Raw genomic sequence first — 20475 nt, forward strand, 5'->3', positions numbered from 1 at the left:
GCAGTCAAGGCGTTGAGGGGTTCCGGTTTGGTGACTGCAGGATTAGGTCTCTGCTTTTTGCAGATGATGTGGTCCTGTTGGCTTCATCTGACCGGTATCTTCAGCTCTCACTGGATCGGTTTGCAGCCGAGTGTGAAGCGACCGGAATGGGAATCAGCACCTCCAAGTCCGAGTCCATGGTTCTCGCCCGGAAAAGGGTGGAGTGCCATCTCCGGGTTGAGGAGGAGACCCTGCCCCAAGTGGAGGAGTTCAAGTACCTAGGAGTCTTGTTCACTAGTGAGGGAAGAGTGGATCGTGAGATCGACAGGCGGATCGGTGCGACGTCTTCAGTAATGCGGACGTTGTACCGATCCGTTGTGGTGAAGAAAGAGCTGAGCCGGAAGGCAAAGCTCTCAATTTACCGGTCCATCTACGTTCCCATCCTCACCTATGGCCATGAGCTTTGGGTCATGACCGAAAGGATAAGATCATGGGTACAAGCGGCCGAAATGAGTTTCCTCCGCCGGGTGGCGGGACCCTCCCTTAGAGATAGGGTGAGAAGCTCTGCCATCCGGGAGGAACTCAAAGTAAAGCCGCTGCTCCTCCACATCGAGAGGAGCCAGATGAGGTGGTTCGGGCATCTGGTCAGGATGCCACCCGAACGCCTCCCTAGGGAGGTGTTTAGGGCACGTCCAACCGGTAGGAGGCCACGGGGAAGACCCAGGACACGTTGGGAAGACTATGTCTCCCGGCTGGCCTGGGAACGCCCAGACGAAGTGGCTGGGGAAAGGGAAGTCTGGGTTTCCCTGCTTAGGCTGTTGCCCCCGCGACCCGACCTCGGATAAGCGGAAGAAGATGGATGGATGGATGGATGGATTTAAAAATTTGGCTCACGACTTGATGATATGGAAAAAAATATTTCTTCCTGAAGATAAACCATTTGAGAAGCACTCAACTCCCACATGCTTACTCCAAATCATCATTGATGCAGAACCAGCAGACAATAACCAACATTATGTTTCATGTTCATTGGAAATTCCCCCGACAGCTTGTACAGCAAATGAATATGTTTGTCTTGATACAAGGAGGAACGTTAGCTAACTTAGCATCAACTTAAGACAATGATGTTGCCTAGCTAGCTAGGACTTCACTTACATCTCTCATTCCTCGCTGCTTCTTCTCTGCTGCGGGCGAATAACTTTTTTAAATCCATCTAGGAGTTACAGTTTGAGTCAAATCAAAATCAAAATAATGTAATTAACAAATTGTTGTTGGCTAACGTTACCTACCTCACGCAGTGATTCTTATCCCCCCCCCCCCCTCTCTCTCTCTCTCTCTTTCTCTCTCTCGCTCTCTCAACTGAAGTCTCGATCCACACGTTAATAAATTACCTTATTAAGTAGCCATGTGCTCATTGTCACGTGGAGTGAATAAAGTAGCAATCAATTACCATACTAAGTAGAATGTGCGCTGTTCTCTATGTTATGTAGACTTAAAACTCTGAAGCGTTTTTTTTTTTATTGGTGAAAGTTTTACTGGGGCACTGCAGATCAACAGTGGGGCACATGCCCCAGTGAAATCTGTCTGGCGACGCCCCTGGGCGGCGCCCTTAATACCCACACAGTTTTCAAGACAGTGATTAAGGTGGCGTGGTCGACGTTGTTGAACGCAGCAGACAGATCTAAAAGCACCAGGACAACATATTTACCAGAATCAGTTGACAGGAGGATATCGTTAAAAACTTTTAGAAGCGCTGACTCTGTGCTGTGGAGGGCTTTAAAACCGAACTGGAACAGCTCAGTGATACTATATATATATATATATATATATATATATATATATATATATATATATATATATATATATATATATATATATATATATATATATATATACATACAGTGGGGCTAAAAAGTATTTAGTCAGCCACCGATTGTGCAAGTTCTCCCACTTAAAATGATGACAGAGGTCTGTAATTTTCATCATAGGTACACTTCAACTGTGAGAGACAGAATGTGAAAAAAAAATACAGGAATTCACATTGTAGGAATTTTAAAGAATTTATTTGTAAATTATGGTGGAAATAAGTATTTGGTCAACCATTCAAAGCTCTCACTGATGGAAGGAGGTTTTGGCTCAAAATCTCACGATACATGGCCCCATTCATTCTTTCCTTAACACGGATCAATCGTCCTGTCCCCTTAGCAGAAAAACAGCCCCAAAGCATGATGTTTCCACCCCCATGCTGCACAGTAGGTGTGGTGTTCTTTGGATGCAACTCCGTATTCTTCTTCCTCCAAACACGACGAGTTGAGTTTGTACCAAAAAGAAATATTTTGGTTTCATCTGACCACATGACATTCTCCCAATCCTCTGCTGTATCATCCATGTATCCATTTTGGTATAAACTCAACTCGTCGTGTTTGGAGGAAGAAGAATACTGAGGTGCATCCCAAGAACACCATACCTACTGTGAAGCACGGGGGTGGAAACATCATGCTTTGGGGCTGTTTTTCTGCTAAGGAGACAGGACGATTGATCCGTGTTAAGGAAAGAATGAATGGGGCCGTGTATCGTGAGATTTTGAGCCAAAACCTCCTTCCATCAGTGAGAGCTTTGAATGGTTGGCCAAATACTTATTTCCATCATAATTTACAATTAAATTCTTTAAAATTCCTCCAATGTGAATTCCTGGATTTTTCTTTCACATTCCGTCTCTCACAGTTGAAGTGTACCTATGATGAAAATTACAGACCTCTGTCATCATTTTAAGTGGGAGAACTTGCACAATCGGTGGCTGACTAAATACTTTTTTGCCCCACTGAATATATGAATATATATATATATATATATATATATATAATTTTTTTTTTTTTTCAATTTAGATTTTTTTTTCTCGTTTTGAGCTTTTTAGTCATTTGACTTACAAACCCCAAACCACTTTGAAATTGTTGGTTCATCGCTACTATACTTGGCCGACGACCCCTTGCTTTTTCCAGTTTGTCATGTTTTTATGTTTTTGGAGACATATTTGCAAATCGCAATCGTCAATTGCTTTTTAGTCATGTGACTTAGAGACCCAAACCACTTTTTATATTGTTTGTTAATCATTGATATACTTGGCCCACTCGTAGTTTTTCCAGTTTTTGAGGGACAAGCGGTAGAAAATGGATGGATGGATGGATTTGTAATCCCCCACCCCCACATTTTTGACAATCGTAATCTTTAATAGCTTTTTAGTCCTATAACCTAAAAATCCCAAACCAATTTCATTAGGTTTTTTCATCCTATACTTGGCTCACGCGTTGTTTTTCCAGTTTGTCCATATTTCGCATTTTTGCAAAATTCAATGGTCAGTAGCTTTTTAGTCATGTGACTTAGAAACCTCCTAATCACTTTCATGTTTCTTCATCATAACCATACTTTGCTTATGTGTTAGATTTTCCAGTTTGTAATAATCTTTTTTTTTTCCATGTTCTAAAATTTCAATCTTTAATAGCTTTTTTAGTCATGTGACTTAGATACCCCAAACCACTCTCATATTGTTGTAATTCATCACTATACTTGGCTCACGCGTTGTTGTTTTTTTTCCAGTTGGTCATTTTCAAAAATTGTTTTACATTTGTGAGCATTTCAGTCTTTAATAGCCTTTTAGTCGTGGGACCTCATGCCCTAAAACCACTTTCATGTTCTACCTTTTAGATTTTTTAGACCTTGATCATTTATTTAACTTTCTTCTGGGGGTAAAGAAGTATATATTTCTGTGAAATTGTTTTTGAATTCGGAAAAAATAGTTTTTAATATTGAATTTATTGTAAATCTGATGAGAAATAGTCCGAATGCAGCTGAGATAGGCTCCAGCATGGGACAAGCGGTAGGAAATGGATGGATGGACAGGAAATAGCAATGCTGTTGTACAATGTTTATCCATGGCTCGATTGTGCATGTGTACCTAATAAAGTGTCTAGGTAACATTTTATGGAATATACTTTCACTAAATAAATTGAAAAATATCAAATTACACGTGTAACATCATATAACGTAAACAACCTGCCAGAAGAGTATATGTGAAGCGCTCACTTACATTAATGCAGGTATATTTTTCGACTACATTTCCCAGAAGACTTTGCGGTCGTTTTTTTTTTTTAAGCTTTTCTACCAGTACTACCGCAGCAGACACGTTCAATTTTACTTATTTTCCCAGAATACCTAGCGGCCGTGTTGTCGTTTGAGCTTTTCTACCAGTACGACAGCACGTTCGGGCGGACTACATTTCCCAGAATACCTGGCGGCCTTGTTGTCATTTGAGCTGTTCGAGCAGAACTACACTGTGCTGACTGTATTTTGTAATAATGTCGCCCCAACACTTGACACAATTTTCAGCTTAAAATTAATTCTATATTTCGCTAATCTTTTTTTGTCAAGATTATAAAGTGGCGGTTAAGATGAAATGGAGATAACGCGTAGCAGACCTTCCCTGTATGGAGATATCGGTAAGTAGCTTAAACGTTCGGTGCAAACGGTTGGGGTGAAATAGCTCAATGACAGCGTTTGTTTGACACTTGTTAAATAAATACGCTATTAATGATAATTTTTCGCCACAAATATACTTTAAAATGTATAAGAAGCAGGGGTAGATCAACGTAGCATGCGAGCAGGATGAATATGGGACTATTGCTTAAGCTTGTTAGTCAGCTAACATGCAGTTCATCACCTGATGGCTTAAATGATAATATTAGTGAAAACGTGCTAACAAAATCACTAATTCCACCTCTTTCTAGTTGATTTTTTGCCATATATGACGCCTCTCCAGGCATTTTAATGCAAATGAAAAACTTAATTTATTTATTTATTTTTTTAGATTACTATTATTATTATTCTTATATATATTTTTTGGATTTTCAAAACCTTTATTTAAAATATTCAACATTTACATACAACCGAATAAATAATAATAATCAAAACAAGTACAGAAACGGTACAAAAGAGCGCCAGGGGGTTGTAAAGTAAATAAAGCAACTAAATCAATCAATCAATCAATGTTTATTTATTAAGCCCTAAATCGCAAGTGTCTCAAAGGACTGCACAAACCACAACGACATCCGCGGATCAGCGCCCACATAAGGGCAAGGAAAAACTCGCATACCAGTGGGACGTCGATGAGAATGACTATGAGAAACCTTGGAGAGGACCGCAAATATGGTTAACCCCCCCCCCCACACCTTTTCTCTAGGGCAGGGTTCGGCAACCTTTACCACCCAAAGAGCCATTTTGACCCTTTTCGCAAAATAAAGAAAACAATGGGAGCCACAAAACTCATTTGAAATTTAAAATGAAATAACAGCGCATACAGAGTTTTTTTTTTATCTTTGTGCTACGTATTAACCAGGGGTCTGGGACTCGCGGGCCGCACCTTAATATGAAAATTTTATGTGAGTGCGGCCCGCGGGTTTTAAGTTAATGCCGTTTGACAACATCACACATGCCAACGCTCCCAAACTTTCCGGGGGACTCCCGAGTTTCAGAGCAACTTTTCTCGCAAATGTCTGCTGATTTTAGGCCTTCAACATTAATACGAGCGTGCTATGAAGGCGCTACCTTCACCGCCCTCCCCAACATATACATATATCCAACAAAGCCCAGCCACAAGTTGAATGTGACACACTTAAAACGACCTCAATGCATACTTGTTCAACAGCCATACAGGTTATACTGAGAGTTGTGATATAAAAAACTAACACTCGGAACCTCGCCCCCCTAACCGACGCACGGTTGAGCTAGCGGGGGTGTATAATGTAGCCCGGCATAGTTAAGGATGCACAGGATTCTGGGTATTTTTTCTGTTGCGTTTATGTTGTGTTAAAACGCGGATGTTCTCCCGAAATGTGTTTGTCATTCTTGTTTGGTGTGGGTTCACAGTGTGGCGCATATTAGTAAGAGTCTTAAAGTTGTTCATATCACAACTCTCAGTGCAACCTGTATGGCTGTTGACTAACTATGCCTTGCAGTCACTGTCGTGTATCAACAGAGGCTGCATTCTACATGTGACCGGCTGGTACGTAAATAGTATTTTGTAAAAGTGGGTGCGACGACAAGTTTTAGAGGACTGTAAGAGCCTTGCCGTCAAGGCACATTCTCTATTTTGTCGGCTAGGTGAAAATCGGAGAATACTGGCCCCGGGTAGTTTCTGAGAGAGACATCAAACTCCGGAAATCTCTCGGGATAATCTGTGGGGTCGGAAATTATTCTGCTGAGCCACATTAGAGTGATCAAAGAGCCGCGGGTTGCCGACCCCTGTCATAGACTCACACAAGTTCCGTAAATAATCCAAATTTGGAGCACAGCGTCATAGTTTTCACAGCTTTTTGGTAGTCAGAGGTAGAAAGCGTTTTAAAGTAAAGTTCACATTTTTATTTATAGGCACAAAAAATACAGGTTGGGTATTGAGAAACTTACATTTACGAATATAAAATTTAGTCAATATTATAATGAGGTTGCAAAGGTAAAATCTATTTAAAAATTTGTTTTCATACAGTGTAAATCTAAACAGCACTGTTAGTTCATACACACAACATAAACACAACAGAACAAATACCCAGAATCCCTTGCAGCACTAACTCTTCCGGGATGCTACAATATATACCCTCCCCCAACTCAACCCCGCCCACATCAACCTCCTCATGCTCTCTCAGGGAGAGCATGTGCCCCAAAAAAAATGAGGCACGTTAAAAAAAAGTAATGCACTTTGTGACTTCAATAATAAATACGGCAGTGACATGTTGGCATTTTTTTCCATAACTTGAGTTAATTTATTTTGGAAAAACCTTCTTACATTGTTTAATGCATCCAGAGGGGCATCACAACAAAATTAGGCATAGTAATGTGTTAATTCCACAACTGTATATATCGGAATCGGTAATTAAGAGTTGGACAATATCGGAATATCGGCAAAAAAGCCATTATCGGACATCTTTAGGTTTGGGACATGAGTGTATGCTTTCTGTGGGTTTTAACGACTAAATAATCTTGCATATTCTTAGCCCATGGTCTCGGATTCTGGACTGATCGATCCACGGTCCATGAGGCGGCGGCCCAGGGAAGAGCGGTGCAGCTGCAGCAGCTGATTGAAAGCGGTGCGGCTGTGAACATGGTGGCCGTGGACTCCATCACGCCTTTACACGAAGCGTGCATACAGGGACACACCCAGTGCGCCAGATTGCTGCTGGGCGCCGGCGCTCAGGTAAGACGCTTAACGACTTCCTTCGCCGGCCTGTCATGATGCGCTCTCTGTGTTCCGCAACAGGTGGATGCTCGTAACATAGACGGAAGCACGCCTCTGTGCGACGCCTGTGCTGCGGGCAGTCTGGAGTGTGTCAAGCTGCTGCTGGAGTACGGAGCCACGGTCAACCCTCCGTTGTTTACCTTCTCGCCGCTTCATGAGGCGTGCATGGGAGGTGAGGGTCCAGTAGAAAATAACTAAACTTCCGCTGGCCATAATATTACCCAGCAGACACAAGACATTAAAACAACGTTGAGAACTTGCTGAATTAGGTCCTGACGTTGTGCTACTCAATGAAACAACATGCTTTTTGACGACGTTTAATCAATGTCGGGTTCTGACATTGATTTGAGCATTGAATTTTGGTAATTTCCTAACCAATATTGTACAACACAAATACAACGTTTAAAAAACATGCTTTTTGATGACGTTTAATCAATGTTGGGTTCTGACGTTGATTTAACCATTGAATTTTGGTCAATTGCTACCAATATTCTCCCACACATATACAACATTGACACAACATGCTTTTTGACGACGTTTAATAAGTATTGGATTTTGACATTGATTTGACCTTTGAATTCTGGTCATTTCCTAACCAATATTCTACAACACAAATACAACGTTGAGGCAACATGGTTTTTGATGACGGTTAATCAATGTTGGGTTCTGACGTTGATTTGACCATTGGATTTTGTTCATCTCCTAACCAATTTTTAAGAACACAAATACAAGATTGAAACAAAATGCTTTTTGACGTTGATTTGACCACTGAATTTAGGTAATTTCCTGACCAATATTCTTCAACACAAATACAACGTTGAAACAACATGCTTTTTGATGTTGATTTGACCATTGAATTTTGGTCATTTCCTAACCTATATTTTACAACACTAATACTTTGTTGAAACAACATGCTTTTTGACGACGTTTCATCAATGTTGTGTTCTGACGTTGATTTGACCATAGAATTTTGGTCATTTCCTAACCAATATTCTACAACACAAATATAACATTGAAACAACTTGCTTTTTGAAGACATTTAATCAATGTCGGGTTCTGATTTTGATTTGACTAGTGAAATTTGGTCATTTTCTAACCAATATTTTACAACACAAATACAACGTTGAAACAACATGCTTTTGACGACGATTAATCAATGTTGGGTTCTGACGTTGATTTGACCATTGAATTTAGTTTTTTTTCTAACCAATATTCTACAAGACAAATACATCATTGAAACAACATGCTTTTTGACGTCAATTTGACCATTGAACTTTGGTAATTTCTTAACCAATTTCCTACAACACAAATATAACATTGAAACAAAATGCCTTTGATGACGTTTGATCAATTTTGGGTTCTGACATTGATTTGACCATTAAATTTTGGTCATTTACTAACCAATATTTTACAACATAAGTACAACATTAAAACAACATGCTTTTTGACGTTTATTTGAACATTGAACTTTGGTCATTTCCTAACCAATATTCTACAACACAAATACAACGCTGAAGCAACATGGTTTTTAATGACGGTTAATCAATGTTGTGTTCTGACGTTGATTTGACCATTGAATTTTGGTTATTTCCCAACCAATATTCTACGACACAAATACAACATTAAACAGCATGCCTTTTGACGTTGATTTAACCATTGAATTTCGGTCATTTCCCAACCAATATTATTTAACACAAATACAACATTGAAACAACATGCTTTTGACGTTCATTTGACCGTTGAATTTCGGTAATTTCCTAACCTATATTTTACAACACAAATACATTGTTGAAACAACATGCTTTTTGACAACGTTTGATCAATGTCGGGTTCTGACATTGATTTGAACATTGAATTTTGGTCATTTCCTACTAATATTCTACCACACAAATACAACATTGAAACAACATGCATTTTGAGGTTGATTTGACCATTGAAATTTGGTCATTTTCTAACTAATATTCTACAACACAAATACAACATTGAAACAACATGCTTTTTTACTTTGATTTGACCGTTGAATTTTGGTTATGTCCTAAACCAATATTTTACAACACAAGTACAACATGCTTTTTGACGTTTATTTGAACATTGAACTTTGGTCATTTCCTAACCAACTTCCTCCAACACAAATACAACATTTAAAAAACATGCTTTTGACAACGTTTTATCAATGTTGAGTTCTGACATTGATTTGACCGTTGAATTTTGGTAATTTCCTAACCAATATTTTAGAACACAAATAGATCATTGAAACAACATGCTTTTTGACGTTGATTTGACCATTGAATTTTGGTAATTTACTAACCAATATTTTACAGCACAAATACATAAAACAACATGCTTTTTGATGACGTTGATGTTGATTTGACCATTGAATTTTGGTCATTTCCCAACCAATGTTTTTACAACACAAATACAACATTTGAGTACGTTTATTCAATGTCAGGTTCTGACATTGACTTGACCTTTGAAATTTGGTCATTTCCCAACCAAGAACGTTGAACATCAACATTGTCTCAATTTACAAGTACAACTATTTTGCAACATTGTTTCAAAGTCAGTTTTTTAAAGGACATGTACGTACAATCGACGTTGTGCCTGTGTCTTGTGCCTGGTGGGGAGGCTTTGATGACAAAACAGAGCATTATCTTTATGAAGGCAGATTTTGTGATACGGCTCTCGTTACATTCTGTACCTAATATTTGGGCTTATGGGTCCACAGGCAATTCCGATTGTGTCCAGCTGATGATCGACCGAGGAGCCTTCCTTGAGGCTCACGACTGCCACTATGGTACGCCGCTCCATGTCGCTTGTGCCAGGCAACATTACGACTGCGCCAAAGTTCTCCTCAATGCAGGCAAGTTGGTATTTTAGCCATAGTCTCTATGCAGGCAGGGGCGTTGGAACCGGGGGGCACAAGGGGGACACGTCCCCTCACCATATTGGAGAAGGACGCATTTGTCCCACCCCAAAAATATACATGCTTTTATTTTGAAAAACATTCTAAATCTTAAATAAACGTAAATAAATGTCAGCTTGCAGCGGAGCCAATGGGAGCTCCACTTTTCCGCCCTTTATTTATTGAGACAAAAATATTTGGTAAAATTGCAAACAGCTAAAATGATGTACAAAGCAAGCTACAACCTGCTCCCAAATAGTGTACAACAGTTATTCTCAACTAAAGAGGAGAAATATAACCTTAGAGGAAATTCTAATTTAAAACATTTGTATGCACGTACAACACTTAGAACCTTTAGCATATCAGTATGTGGAATTAAATGATGGAATGGATTAGGTAAAGAAGTTAAATATTGTACTGATATGATCCAGTTTAGGAGGTTGTTCAAATTAATAGTGCTTACAGAGTACAAAGAAGAAGAACTATGAAAAATACTTTCAACCTTATTAAAAATAAGATATTCCTCATCTCAGTATGTTTTTAACGTCTGACTTAACTAATTACATATTATAAAACTGTTTGTATTACTCATTCATGGATGTCATTTTACTACAAAAAGGTCAGCACCGTATTTTTCGGACTATAGTATGAGTCGCACCTGCCGAAAATGCATAATAAAGAAGGAAAAAAACATATACAAGTTGCACTGGAGTATAAGTCGCATATTTGGGGGAAATGTATTTGATAAAACTTAACATCAAGAATATACATTTGAATGGCAATTTAAAATGAATAAAGAATAGTGAACAACAGGCTGAATAAGTGTACGTTATATAAGTGTACTATGCTCCGCTGCTCCCAGTCTGTGGAATGCTCTCCCTGACCACCTGAGCGCACCCCAGACTGTGGAGGCTTTTAAAAAAGGCTTAAAAACCCCTCTATTTAAAAAAAAACTTTTTTATAGATATGCATGCTGGTTCTAGTTATTGGGCTGTTTCTAGTTTTTATATTTTTTTATTTTTATTATTTTTTATTATTACCATTTTTTTCGGACTATAAGTCGTAGTTTTTTTCATAGTTTAGTCAGGAGCGACTTATGTGTGAAATTATTAACACATTACCGTAAAATGTCAAATAATATTATTTAGCTCATTCATGTAAGAAACTAGACGTATAAGATTTAATCGGATTTAGCAATTAGGAGTGACAGATTGTTTGGTAAAGGTATAGCATGTTCTATATGTTATAGTTCTTTGAATGACTCTTACCATAAAATGTTACGTTAACATACCAGGCACCTTCTCAGTTGGTTATTTATGCCTCATATAACGTACACTTATTCAGCCTGTTCACTATTCTTTATTTATTTTAAATTGCCTTTCAAATGTCTATTCTTGGTGTTAAGTTTTATCAAATAAATTTTCCCAAAAAATGCGACTTATATACTGTATGTTTTTTTCCTTCTTTATTATGCTTTTTCGGCAGGTGCGACTTATCCTCCAGAGCAGGGGTCGGGAACCTTTTTGGCGGAGAGAGCCATGAAAGCCAAATATTTTAAAATGTATTTCTGTGAGAGCCATATAATATTTTTTAACCCTGAATACAACTAAATGCGTGCATTTTTAAGTAAGCCCAACATTTTTAGAGTGTAATAAGTCCCTTATTCTTTTTATTAACATTGTTTTTCTGAAGCTCGACTTGTCCAGGGTGTACCCAGCCTACCGCCCGATTGTAGCTGAGATAGGCACCAGCGCCCCCCGTGACCCCAAAGGGAATAAACGGTAGACAATGGATGGATGGATGTTTTTTTGAAGCTTACCAATAATAAACTTCTCAATGCGACTTCTTGAACTGGTGGGGTAGAAAAACGGATGGACGGATTAAAATGCATGAGAATGTTTTATATTTTCAACGTTGTTTTTAACACGTACCATGAATTGATTTACGTGGACCCCGACTTAAGCAAGTTGAAAAACTTATTCGGGTGTTACCATTTAGTGGTCAATTGTACGGAATATGTACTGAACTGTGCAATCTACTAATAAAAGTATCAATCAATCAATCAATCAATCAATCAATCAAAACTGTGATTACCAGCGGAATTATTCATTACTTGTTAAGCATTGTCAGCTAAGATTTATCTGAGAGCCAGATGCAGTCATCAAAAGAGCCACATCTGGCTTGAGAGCCATAGGTTCCCTACCCCTGCTCCAGAGCGACTTATAGTCCGAAAAATACGTTGTTATTATTATTATTACTATTTTAATTTTACAGTGTGGTACTTTGAAGTTGTTTGCTCAACTTAGAGTGTTTTTTTTTTTTACAAATAAAATCTATTATTAGTATTACGTAAAGTGGGGTTTACGAGAACAGACTGCACTGAAAAATACCTCCTCTGCGCATCTCCTACTGATGTGTAAATAACGCCGCCATTGATTATTTTTTTCCTCGCTGTCAAGGTGCAAACGTGAACGCCGCCAAGCTGCACGAGACGGCCCTCCATCACGCGGCCAAGGCGAGGAACGTCCGCTTGATCGAGCTGCTCGTTGAGTTCGGTGCTAACTTGAACGCCAGAGACAACCTGGACAGGAAGCCCATCCAGTACAGTGGTTTAGGATCGCCTTCCTACCTCTGCTTTCAGTTCTACCAGGGTAGGTGTACATCAGGGGAGGGCGGAGTCTAACCTTTTTTTCCACTGGGGTCTACATATACAAACCCCAAAACCAGTGAAGTTGGCACGTTGTGTAAATGGTAAATAAAAACAGATTACAATGATTTGCAAATCCTTTTCAACTTATATTCAATTGAATAGACTGCAAAGAGAAGATATTTAATGTTTTTTTTGTTGTTGCAAATAATCATTAACTTAGAATTTAATGGCTGCAACACGTGCCAAAGTAGTTGGGAAAGGGCATGTTCACCACTGTGTTACATCACCTTTTCACATTGAAAAAAAAGTTTTCCAGTTGGACCATTAATTATCTTGTCTTTGCATCCATCCATCCATTTCCTACCGCTTATTCCCTTTTGGGGTCGCGGGGGGCGCTGGCGCCTATCTCAGCTACAATCGGGCGGAAGGCGGGGTACACCCTGGACAAGTCGCCATCTCATCGCAGGGCCAACACAGATAGACAGACAACACTCACACTCACATTCACACACTAGGGACCATTTAGTGTTGCCAATCAACCTATCCCCAGGTGCATGTTTTTGGAAGTGGGAGGAAGCCGGAGTACCCGGAGGGAACCCACGCATTCACGGGGAGAACATGCAAACTCCACACAGAAAGATCCCGAGGCTGGATTTGAACCCAGGACTGCAGGACCTTCGTATTGTGAGGCAGACGCACTAACCCCTCTTCCACCGTGAAGCCCCCTTGTCTTTGCAGTCTATTCAATTTTAATATAAGTTGAAAAGGATTTCCAAATCATTGTATTCTGCTATTATTAACAATTTACACAATGTGCCAACTTCACTGGTTTTGCCGTTTGTAAATAACTTATTTGTAATGTTCCTAGACATGAACCTTCCAAACCTGCTCAATATCCATTAGTCATCATTTTTTCAAATATTTATAGAGTCAATAAAACGTTTGAATTTGGTCCTCGGGCAGCACTTTGGACACCTTCAATGTTGGGAAACTCGGTTTCAATTCCTTTCATGGAGACACAGTTTCACAATTTCCTTGTTGCAAACATGCAGGAATCAACGGAGCAATTGAGAAGACACAAATATGATGCAAAAAATCCAAAGAGGTGAAATAAAAATGAATGATATAAACAGTCAGGCTTGCACTAAGAAAGGGACTCAGATGCAGAGTATGGATTCTTAGTAGGGCTTTTATTTTGACAGCTCTTTCACCTCCAGGGTCAGAGTAATACAAAATCTATAAATAACAAAAACGGTCAGCGAAAAAGGTTCCAAAAAAGGGAGTAAACGGAAATCACTTCTAAAAGGAGGAAAATACAAAAACAAAGACAAACTGTAATTTTTGCCGTATCTGCTATGAACCTTAACATAAAACGCTCCAACAGGAGGAAGAAAACAATGACTATAAAAATGTCTACTCTTAACCTTAATCTAATAAAGATAAACAAAAAATCACTTCAAAAAATTTGAGGAAGGAAAGATTAGTAGGGAAAAAATAACTCACCACTTCGGTTGAACAAAAGCTAAATAACAAAAATTCACTCTGTGGAGGAGAAGAAGTCAAACTGAAAATAACAGCGTGGTAATCCAGGATCTAAGAAAATAAGGCATGGACATAAACATGGAAGCAAAACAGGCACGAAAGCTCGAGACAATCTGGCACCTAACAAGGGGAGGCGTGGGCTTATGTGACACATGAGGGTAATGGGAAACAGGTGGAAACAATCAGGGGTCAGGGATGACGTCAGACTGGTGACAAAAGAGGAAGGGCCAGTGATCTGAAACATGAGGAGTTGCTTTTCAAAATAAAACATGCAATTCACAAGACAAAAAAATACAACCAAGACATGAACAACATTATGAATATTATTAAGAATTGCAACATCCATCGTTCCAATTTCTACCGCTTGTCCCTGATTAAAAACATAAGCAACAATAACAAAATCACTCATTTACATTGTCATCGCAGCCATTTATTTATAAGAAAAATAACAATTGTGTCACAGTGGCTTACACTTGCAACACATCTCATAAGATTGCATTGTATACATTATTTCCCACAAAGATAAATATAAGTCATTATTTTAGGTTCATTTAATGGTTAAAACAAATTTAAATAATGCATCCCGTTTTCCAAGATATGACTCATTATTATCTAAACTAAATCAATTTTTTTCTGCTGATATCATCTCTATAGCTATAGGAGATGGACTATCAACATCTATTCGTTTTTTTAATGTTACTGTTTTTGTTATGATGCATGTTGACAGAAATGCATTTTCTTTCCTTAATGAAACATTACTGAATCAATGCAGATCACCAAGAAGATCTACTCAGTGGCCTAGTGGTTAGAGTGTCCGCCCTGAGATCGATAGGTCGTGAGTTCAAATCCCGGCCGGGTCATCCCAAAGACTATAAAAATGGGACCCGTTACCTCCCTGCTTGGCACTCAGCATCAAGGGTTGAAATTGGATTAAATCACCAAAAATGATTCCCGGGCGTGGCCATTGCTGCTGCTCACTGCTGCCCTCACCTCCCAGGGGGTGAACAAGGGTGATGGGTCAGTGAATAATTTCGCCACACCTAGTGTGTGTGTGACAATCATTGGAACTTTAACTTTAATACAAATTTGCAGCGTCAATTGGACGTTTATTTTTAAGAATATAGTTGTTTTTAACCACAACTCTTTAATTATCTGACATTCCCACAATAAATAAGTACGAGATCCTTCAGCTCCCTGACACTTTATACACAATTTGCAATCTACTGTATCGTATTTTCCGGACCATAGGGCGCACCGGATTATAAGGCATACTGCCAATAAATGGTCTATTTTTAATCTTTTTTCATACATAAGGCGCACCGGATTATAAGGTGCATTAAAGGAGTCATATTTTTATCATTTTTTTCTTAATATAAAAACTTCCTTGTGGTCTACATCAGTGGTCCCCAACCACTGGGCCGCGGCTCGATTGGTACTGGGCCGCAGAAGATTTTTTTATTATTTTTTAATTAAATCGACATAAAAAAACACAAGATACACTTACAATTAGTGCACCAACCCCCCAAAAAATCCCTTTTTCATGCCAAAAAAATAAAAAAATTAATCCGCCCCCCCATACCCGCCGGGCCGTGGGACAAATTATCAAGCGTTGACCGGTCCACAGCTACAAAAAGGTTAGGGACCACTGGTCTACATAACATGTAATGGTGGTTCTTTGCTCAAAATGTTGCATAGATGATGTTTTACAGACCGCATTCAAGCCGTTTGCGCCGTTTTGTGGGCGGTCTTATTTACGTGGCTAAACTTCCGGAGTAGCTAACTGCTTTAATGACATTCAGACTTTACTTCAATCAATAACAGGGCAGCATCTCCTCATCCAGAAACAACAACAAATGTGTTCCGTGAAAAAACGTCCAACCGGAACTTTAGTAACTAAAGTTCCTTGGGTGTATAATGTAAACTCACTACACCGGTATGTTTTAGCGCTTTCATGGCGAGTTTACTAACAGATAAGAAATGGACTCAGATGCAGAGGAGGGATTCTTAGTAGGGCTTTTATTTTGACAGCTCTTTCACATCCAGGGTCAGAGTAATACAAAATCTATAAATAACAAAAACGGTCAGCGAAAAAGGTTCCAAAAAAAGGAGTAAACGGAAATCACTTCTAAAAGGAGGAAAATACAAAAACAAAGACGAACTGTAATTTGTGCCGTATCTGCTATGAAACTTATTAACATAAAACACTCCAACAGGAGGAAGAAAACAATGACTATAAAAACTCCTACTCTTAATGTTAATCTAATAAAGATAAACGAAAAATCACTTCAAAAAATTTGAGGAAGGAAAGATTAGTAGGGAAAAAAATAACTCACCACTTCGGTTGAACAAAAGCTAAATAACAAAATTCACTCTGTGGTGGAGAAGAAGTCAAACTCAAAATAACAGCATGGTAATTCAGGATCCAAGAAAATAAGCGTGGGACGAGACAAGGCATGGACATAAACATGGAAGCAAGACAGGCACGAAAGCTCGAGACAATCTGACACCTAACAAGGGGAGGCGTGGGCTTATGTGACACATGAGGGTAATGGGAAACAGGTGGAAACAATCAGGGGCCAGGGATGACGTCAGACTGGTGACACAAGAGGAAGGGCCAGTGCCCTGAAACAAGAGGAGTTGATTTTCAAAATAAAACATGCAATACACAAGACAAAAAAAACAACCAAGACAAGACATCCCTCACCGCGGTGTGACATGAACAACTGCTATTTTATATTACAAAATGGCAACAGTGGAGGAACAAGAAGATAGAGGAAAAAGATGAGGCCTGAGATCGGTAGGTCTTGAGTTTAAACCCCGGCTGAGTCATACCAAAGACTATAAAAATTGGACCCATTACCTCCCTGCTTGACACTCAGGATCAAGGGTTGGAATTTGAGGTTAAATCACCCAAAAATTACTCCCGGGCGTGGCCACTGCTACTGCTCACTGCTCCCCTCCCCTTACATCCCAAGAGGTGATCATGGGTGATGGGTCCAATGCAGAGAATCATTTCGCCACACCAAGTGTGTGTGTGGCAATCATTGGTACTTTAACTTAACTTATTGACTACGGTGTCGGGACAGACTACAAAGGCGGACCCGCGCAATTTTTCAGGATTTATGCAGATCCCAAATACAGATCAGCAGGTACCAGAAAGTAAGAAAAGTTGCTTTTGCATAGTATTGCGAAACAAAACGCCAGATAATATGTCTTACCTTATACACACACCGTAGTAATACTCCTATGTTGAAACATATCAAGCGGTGAGGCTTCATAGCTTACCAAAGTCGTACTAAAATATTCGGATAATTTTTGAGCGCCATGTGTAATGTTCTATATTTTCAACAAAACATATAAAATGATGGTGTTGTTTACTTGAGCCATATTGCTATCATAGTGCACTCTAAACGTATATCTTATGTTTGACTGCCATCTACTGGTCCCACTTATCACTACACCATGTACCAAATAAAATAGGTTCGAGGTGGGTAAGCGCAACCAAACACATTCCTTACATTAGTTGCACCGGGTTATGAGGAACACTGTCGAGTTTTGGACCATCTGTCGTCATGTCTTTCATAATTGTTGTGAACGATAGGCAACATTCCAATAAACAGTGCAGTTCCCCTTTAGAAAGAGAAAAAAGGAACCAGAAAATCACCAAAATAAAAGCATGTGAAGATACAAACTCTGATACATATGAGTTAATTCGTTGTTTTGTCTTCTGCAGACACACCCCTCAGTCTCCAGCAGATCAGCCGGGTGGCTTTGAGGAGGATCTTAGGCGTACGGGCGCTGGCCGTTTTCTCGAAGTTGGGTCTGCCCAATCGCATCGCAGGTTTTCTCTCGTACACGCCGCCTCCCGTTGTCAAAATCTGATGGAGCCATGGAGAACATTTTGACTGATAAAGCTGCGAATTGGTCCTAGGCGGGGATCTCCCAACTTTTTTCCTTCTGAAACTGAAAATGGCCCAGAGCCAATCATTTTTTCTGGCGTTTATTTTAATAGCTTAAGTAAACACAAGACTGAATGCATCATGGCAGCACGGTGGAACAGGGGTTAGTGCATCTGCCTCACAGTACGAAGTAGTCCTGAGTTCAATCCCGGACTCAGGATTTTTCTGTGTGGAGTTTGCATGTTCTCCCCGTGACTGCGTGGGTTCCCTCCGGGTACTCCGACTTCCTCGAACCTCCAAAGACATGCACCTGGGGATAGGTTGATAAGCAACTCCAAATTGGCCCTGGTGCGTGAGTGTGAATGTTGTCTATCTATCTGTGTTGGCCCTGCGATGAGGTGGCAACTTGTCCAGGGTGTACTCCGCCTTCTGCCCGAATGCAGCTAAAATAGGGATTTCAACATCTAAGGTCCATAATATCATCAAAAGGTTCAGAGAATCTGGAGAAATCACTCCACTTAAGCGGCATGGCCAGAAACCAACATTGAATGACCGTGACCTTCGATCCACTGTATCAAAAACCGACATCAATCTGTAAAGGATATCACCACATGGGCTCAGGAACACTTCAGAAAACCACTGTCACTAAATACAGTTGGTCGCTACATCTGTAAGTGCAAGTTAAAGTTCTACTATGCAAAGCGAAAGCCATTTATCAATAACATCCAGAAACGGCGCCGGCTTCTCTGGGTCCGAGATCATCTAAGATGGACTAATGCTCAGTGGAAAAGAGTTCTGTGGTCTGACGAGTCCACATTTCAAATTGTTTTTGGAAATATTCAACATCGTGTCATCCGGACCAAAGGGGAAGCGAACCATTCGGACTGTCATCGACACAAAGTTCAAAAGCCAGCATCTGTGATGGTATGGGGGTGCATTAGTGCCCAAGGCATGGGTAACTTACACATCTGTGAAGGCACCATTAATGCTGAAAGGTACATACAGGTTTTGGAACAACATATGCTGCCATCTTTTTCATGGACGCCCCTGCTTATTTCAGCAAGACAATGCCAAGCCACATTCAGCACGCGTTACAACAGCGTGGCTTCGTAAAAAAAGAGTGCGGGTACTTTCCTGGCCCGCCTGCAGTCCAGACCTGTTTCCCATGGAAAATGTGTGGCGCATTATGAAGCGTAAAATACGACAGCGGAGACCCCGGACTGTTGAAGGACTGAAGCTCTACATAAAACACGAATGGGAAAGAATTCCACTTTCAAAGCTTCAACAATTAGTTTCCTCAGTTCCCAAATGTTTACTGAATGTTGTTAAAAGAAAAGGTGATGTAACACAGTGGTGAACATGCCCTTTCCCAACTACTTTGTTACGTGTTGCAGCCATGAAATTCTGAGTTAATTATTATTTGCAAAATAAAATAAAGTTTATGAGTTTGAACATCAAATATGTTGTCTTTGTAACATATTCAACTGAATATGGGTTGAAAAGGATTTGCAAATCATTGTATTCTGTTTATATTTACATCTAACACAATTTCCCAACTCCTATGGAAACGGGGTTTGTAAATACAACATTAAAGTTATTTGCTTGTTAGCGTCTAGTCCATTTATTTACTACGTAGAGTCGTGGTTGAAGATGGGTGTTAACTCAGTGTTTACGTGTTGTGGTTGTGTATTTTTTTTGCCCCATGACTCAAGTAGATTTGGCCACATTGCTTTTCCTAGTAATACCTGACTTTACCTCATCTATTGATTCTTTTATAGATACTTCATCCCTCTTGTGAGCTACTGGTAACTTGCGTGAAACCTGGTTGAGACCCGTGTTCGAAGAAGTGACAGCGGCACATTTATTCTAGATAGATAGATAGTACTTTATTGACAAAAATTACTATATGCTAACTGTATACAACAGGGGTGTCCAAACTTTTTCCACCGAGGACCGCACACTGAAAAATCAAAGCTTCGGGGGCCATTATGATATGTTTTTATTTCAAAAACCAATACAATATATGTGTAAAAATATACATTTAGGCCTCCAGTTAGGCTTGATCCCAGGGTTTGGTCCAAAAAAATAATTAAAATGTGTCATTATTTTGTATTATTGTTATTCAAGGTTTAAATCTCTAGATCAACGTTTTTAAAGATTTAAGTTGTATGCCCTTTTTGTCAAAGAAAACCATGTTTTCTTATGGGGGGAAAAAAAATAT

The 20475-nt window shown here is 39.5% G+C and overlaps 1 protein-coding gene across 1 annotated transcript; it reads left to right on the forward strand.

Annotated features, from left to right (window-relative positions):
• Positions 1 to 4256: 4256 nt before the first annotated feature.
• Positions 4257 to 19713, forward strand: asb13b (ankyrin repeat and SOCS box containing 13b). Its single transcript, XM_061894291.1, has 6 exons — positions 4257 to 4472; positions 7020 to 7219; positions 7283 to 7433; positions 9987 to 10121; positions 12623 to 12814; positions 18089 to 19713. Exons 1-6 carry the CDS (start codon positions 4430 to 4432, stop codon positions 18235 to 18237), a joined length of 870 nt encoding a protein of 289 aa, XP_061750275.1. The 5' UTR covers positions 4257 to 4429; the 3' UTR covers positions 18238 to 19713.
• The last annotated feature ends 762 nt before the right edge of the window (positions 19714 to 20475 follow it).

Source organism: Nerophis ophidion, linkage group LG03 (assembly GCF_033978795.1).
Source record: "Nerophis ophidion isolate RoL-2023_Sa linkage group LG03, RoL_Noph_v1.0, whole genome shotgun sequence".
NCBI lineage: Eukaryota > Metazoa > Chordata > Actinopteri > Syngnathiformes > Syngnathidae > Nerophis > Nerophis ophidion.

Coding starts and splice junctions, on each gene's coding strand:
- asb13b (XM_061894291.1), top strand. CDS start 4,430: ATGGAGATAACGCGTAGCAGACCTTCCCTGTATGGAGATATCG. Junction 4,473..7,019: donor TTCCCTGTATGGAGATATCG/GTAAGTAGCTTA, acceptor GCATATTCTTAG/CCCATGGTCTCGGATTCTGG. Junction 7,434..9,986: donor TCATGAGGCGTGCATGGGAG/GTGAGGGTCCAG, acceptor ATGGGTCCACAG/GCAATTCCGATTGTGTCCAG.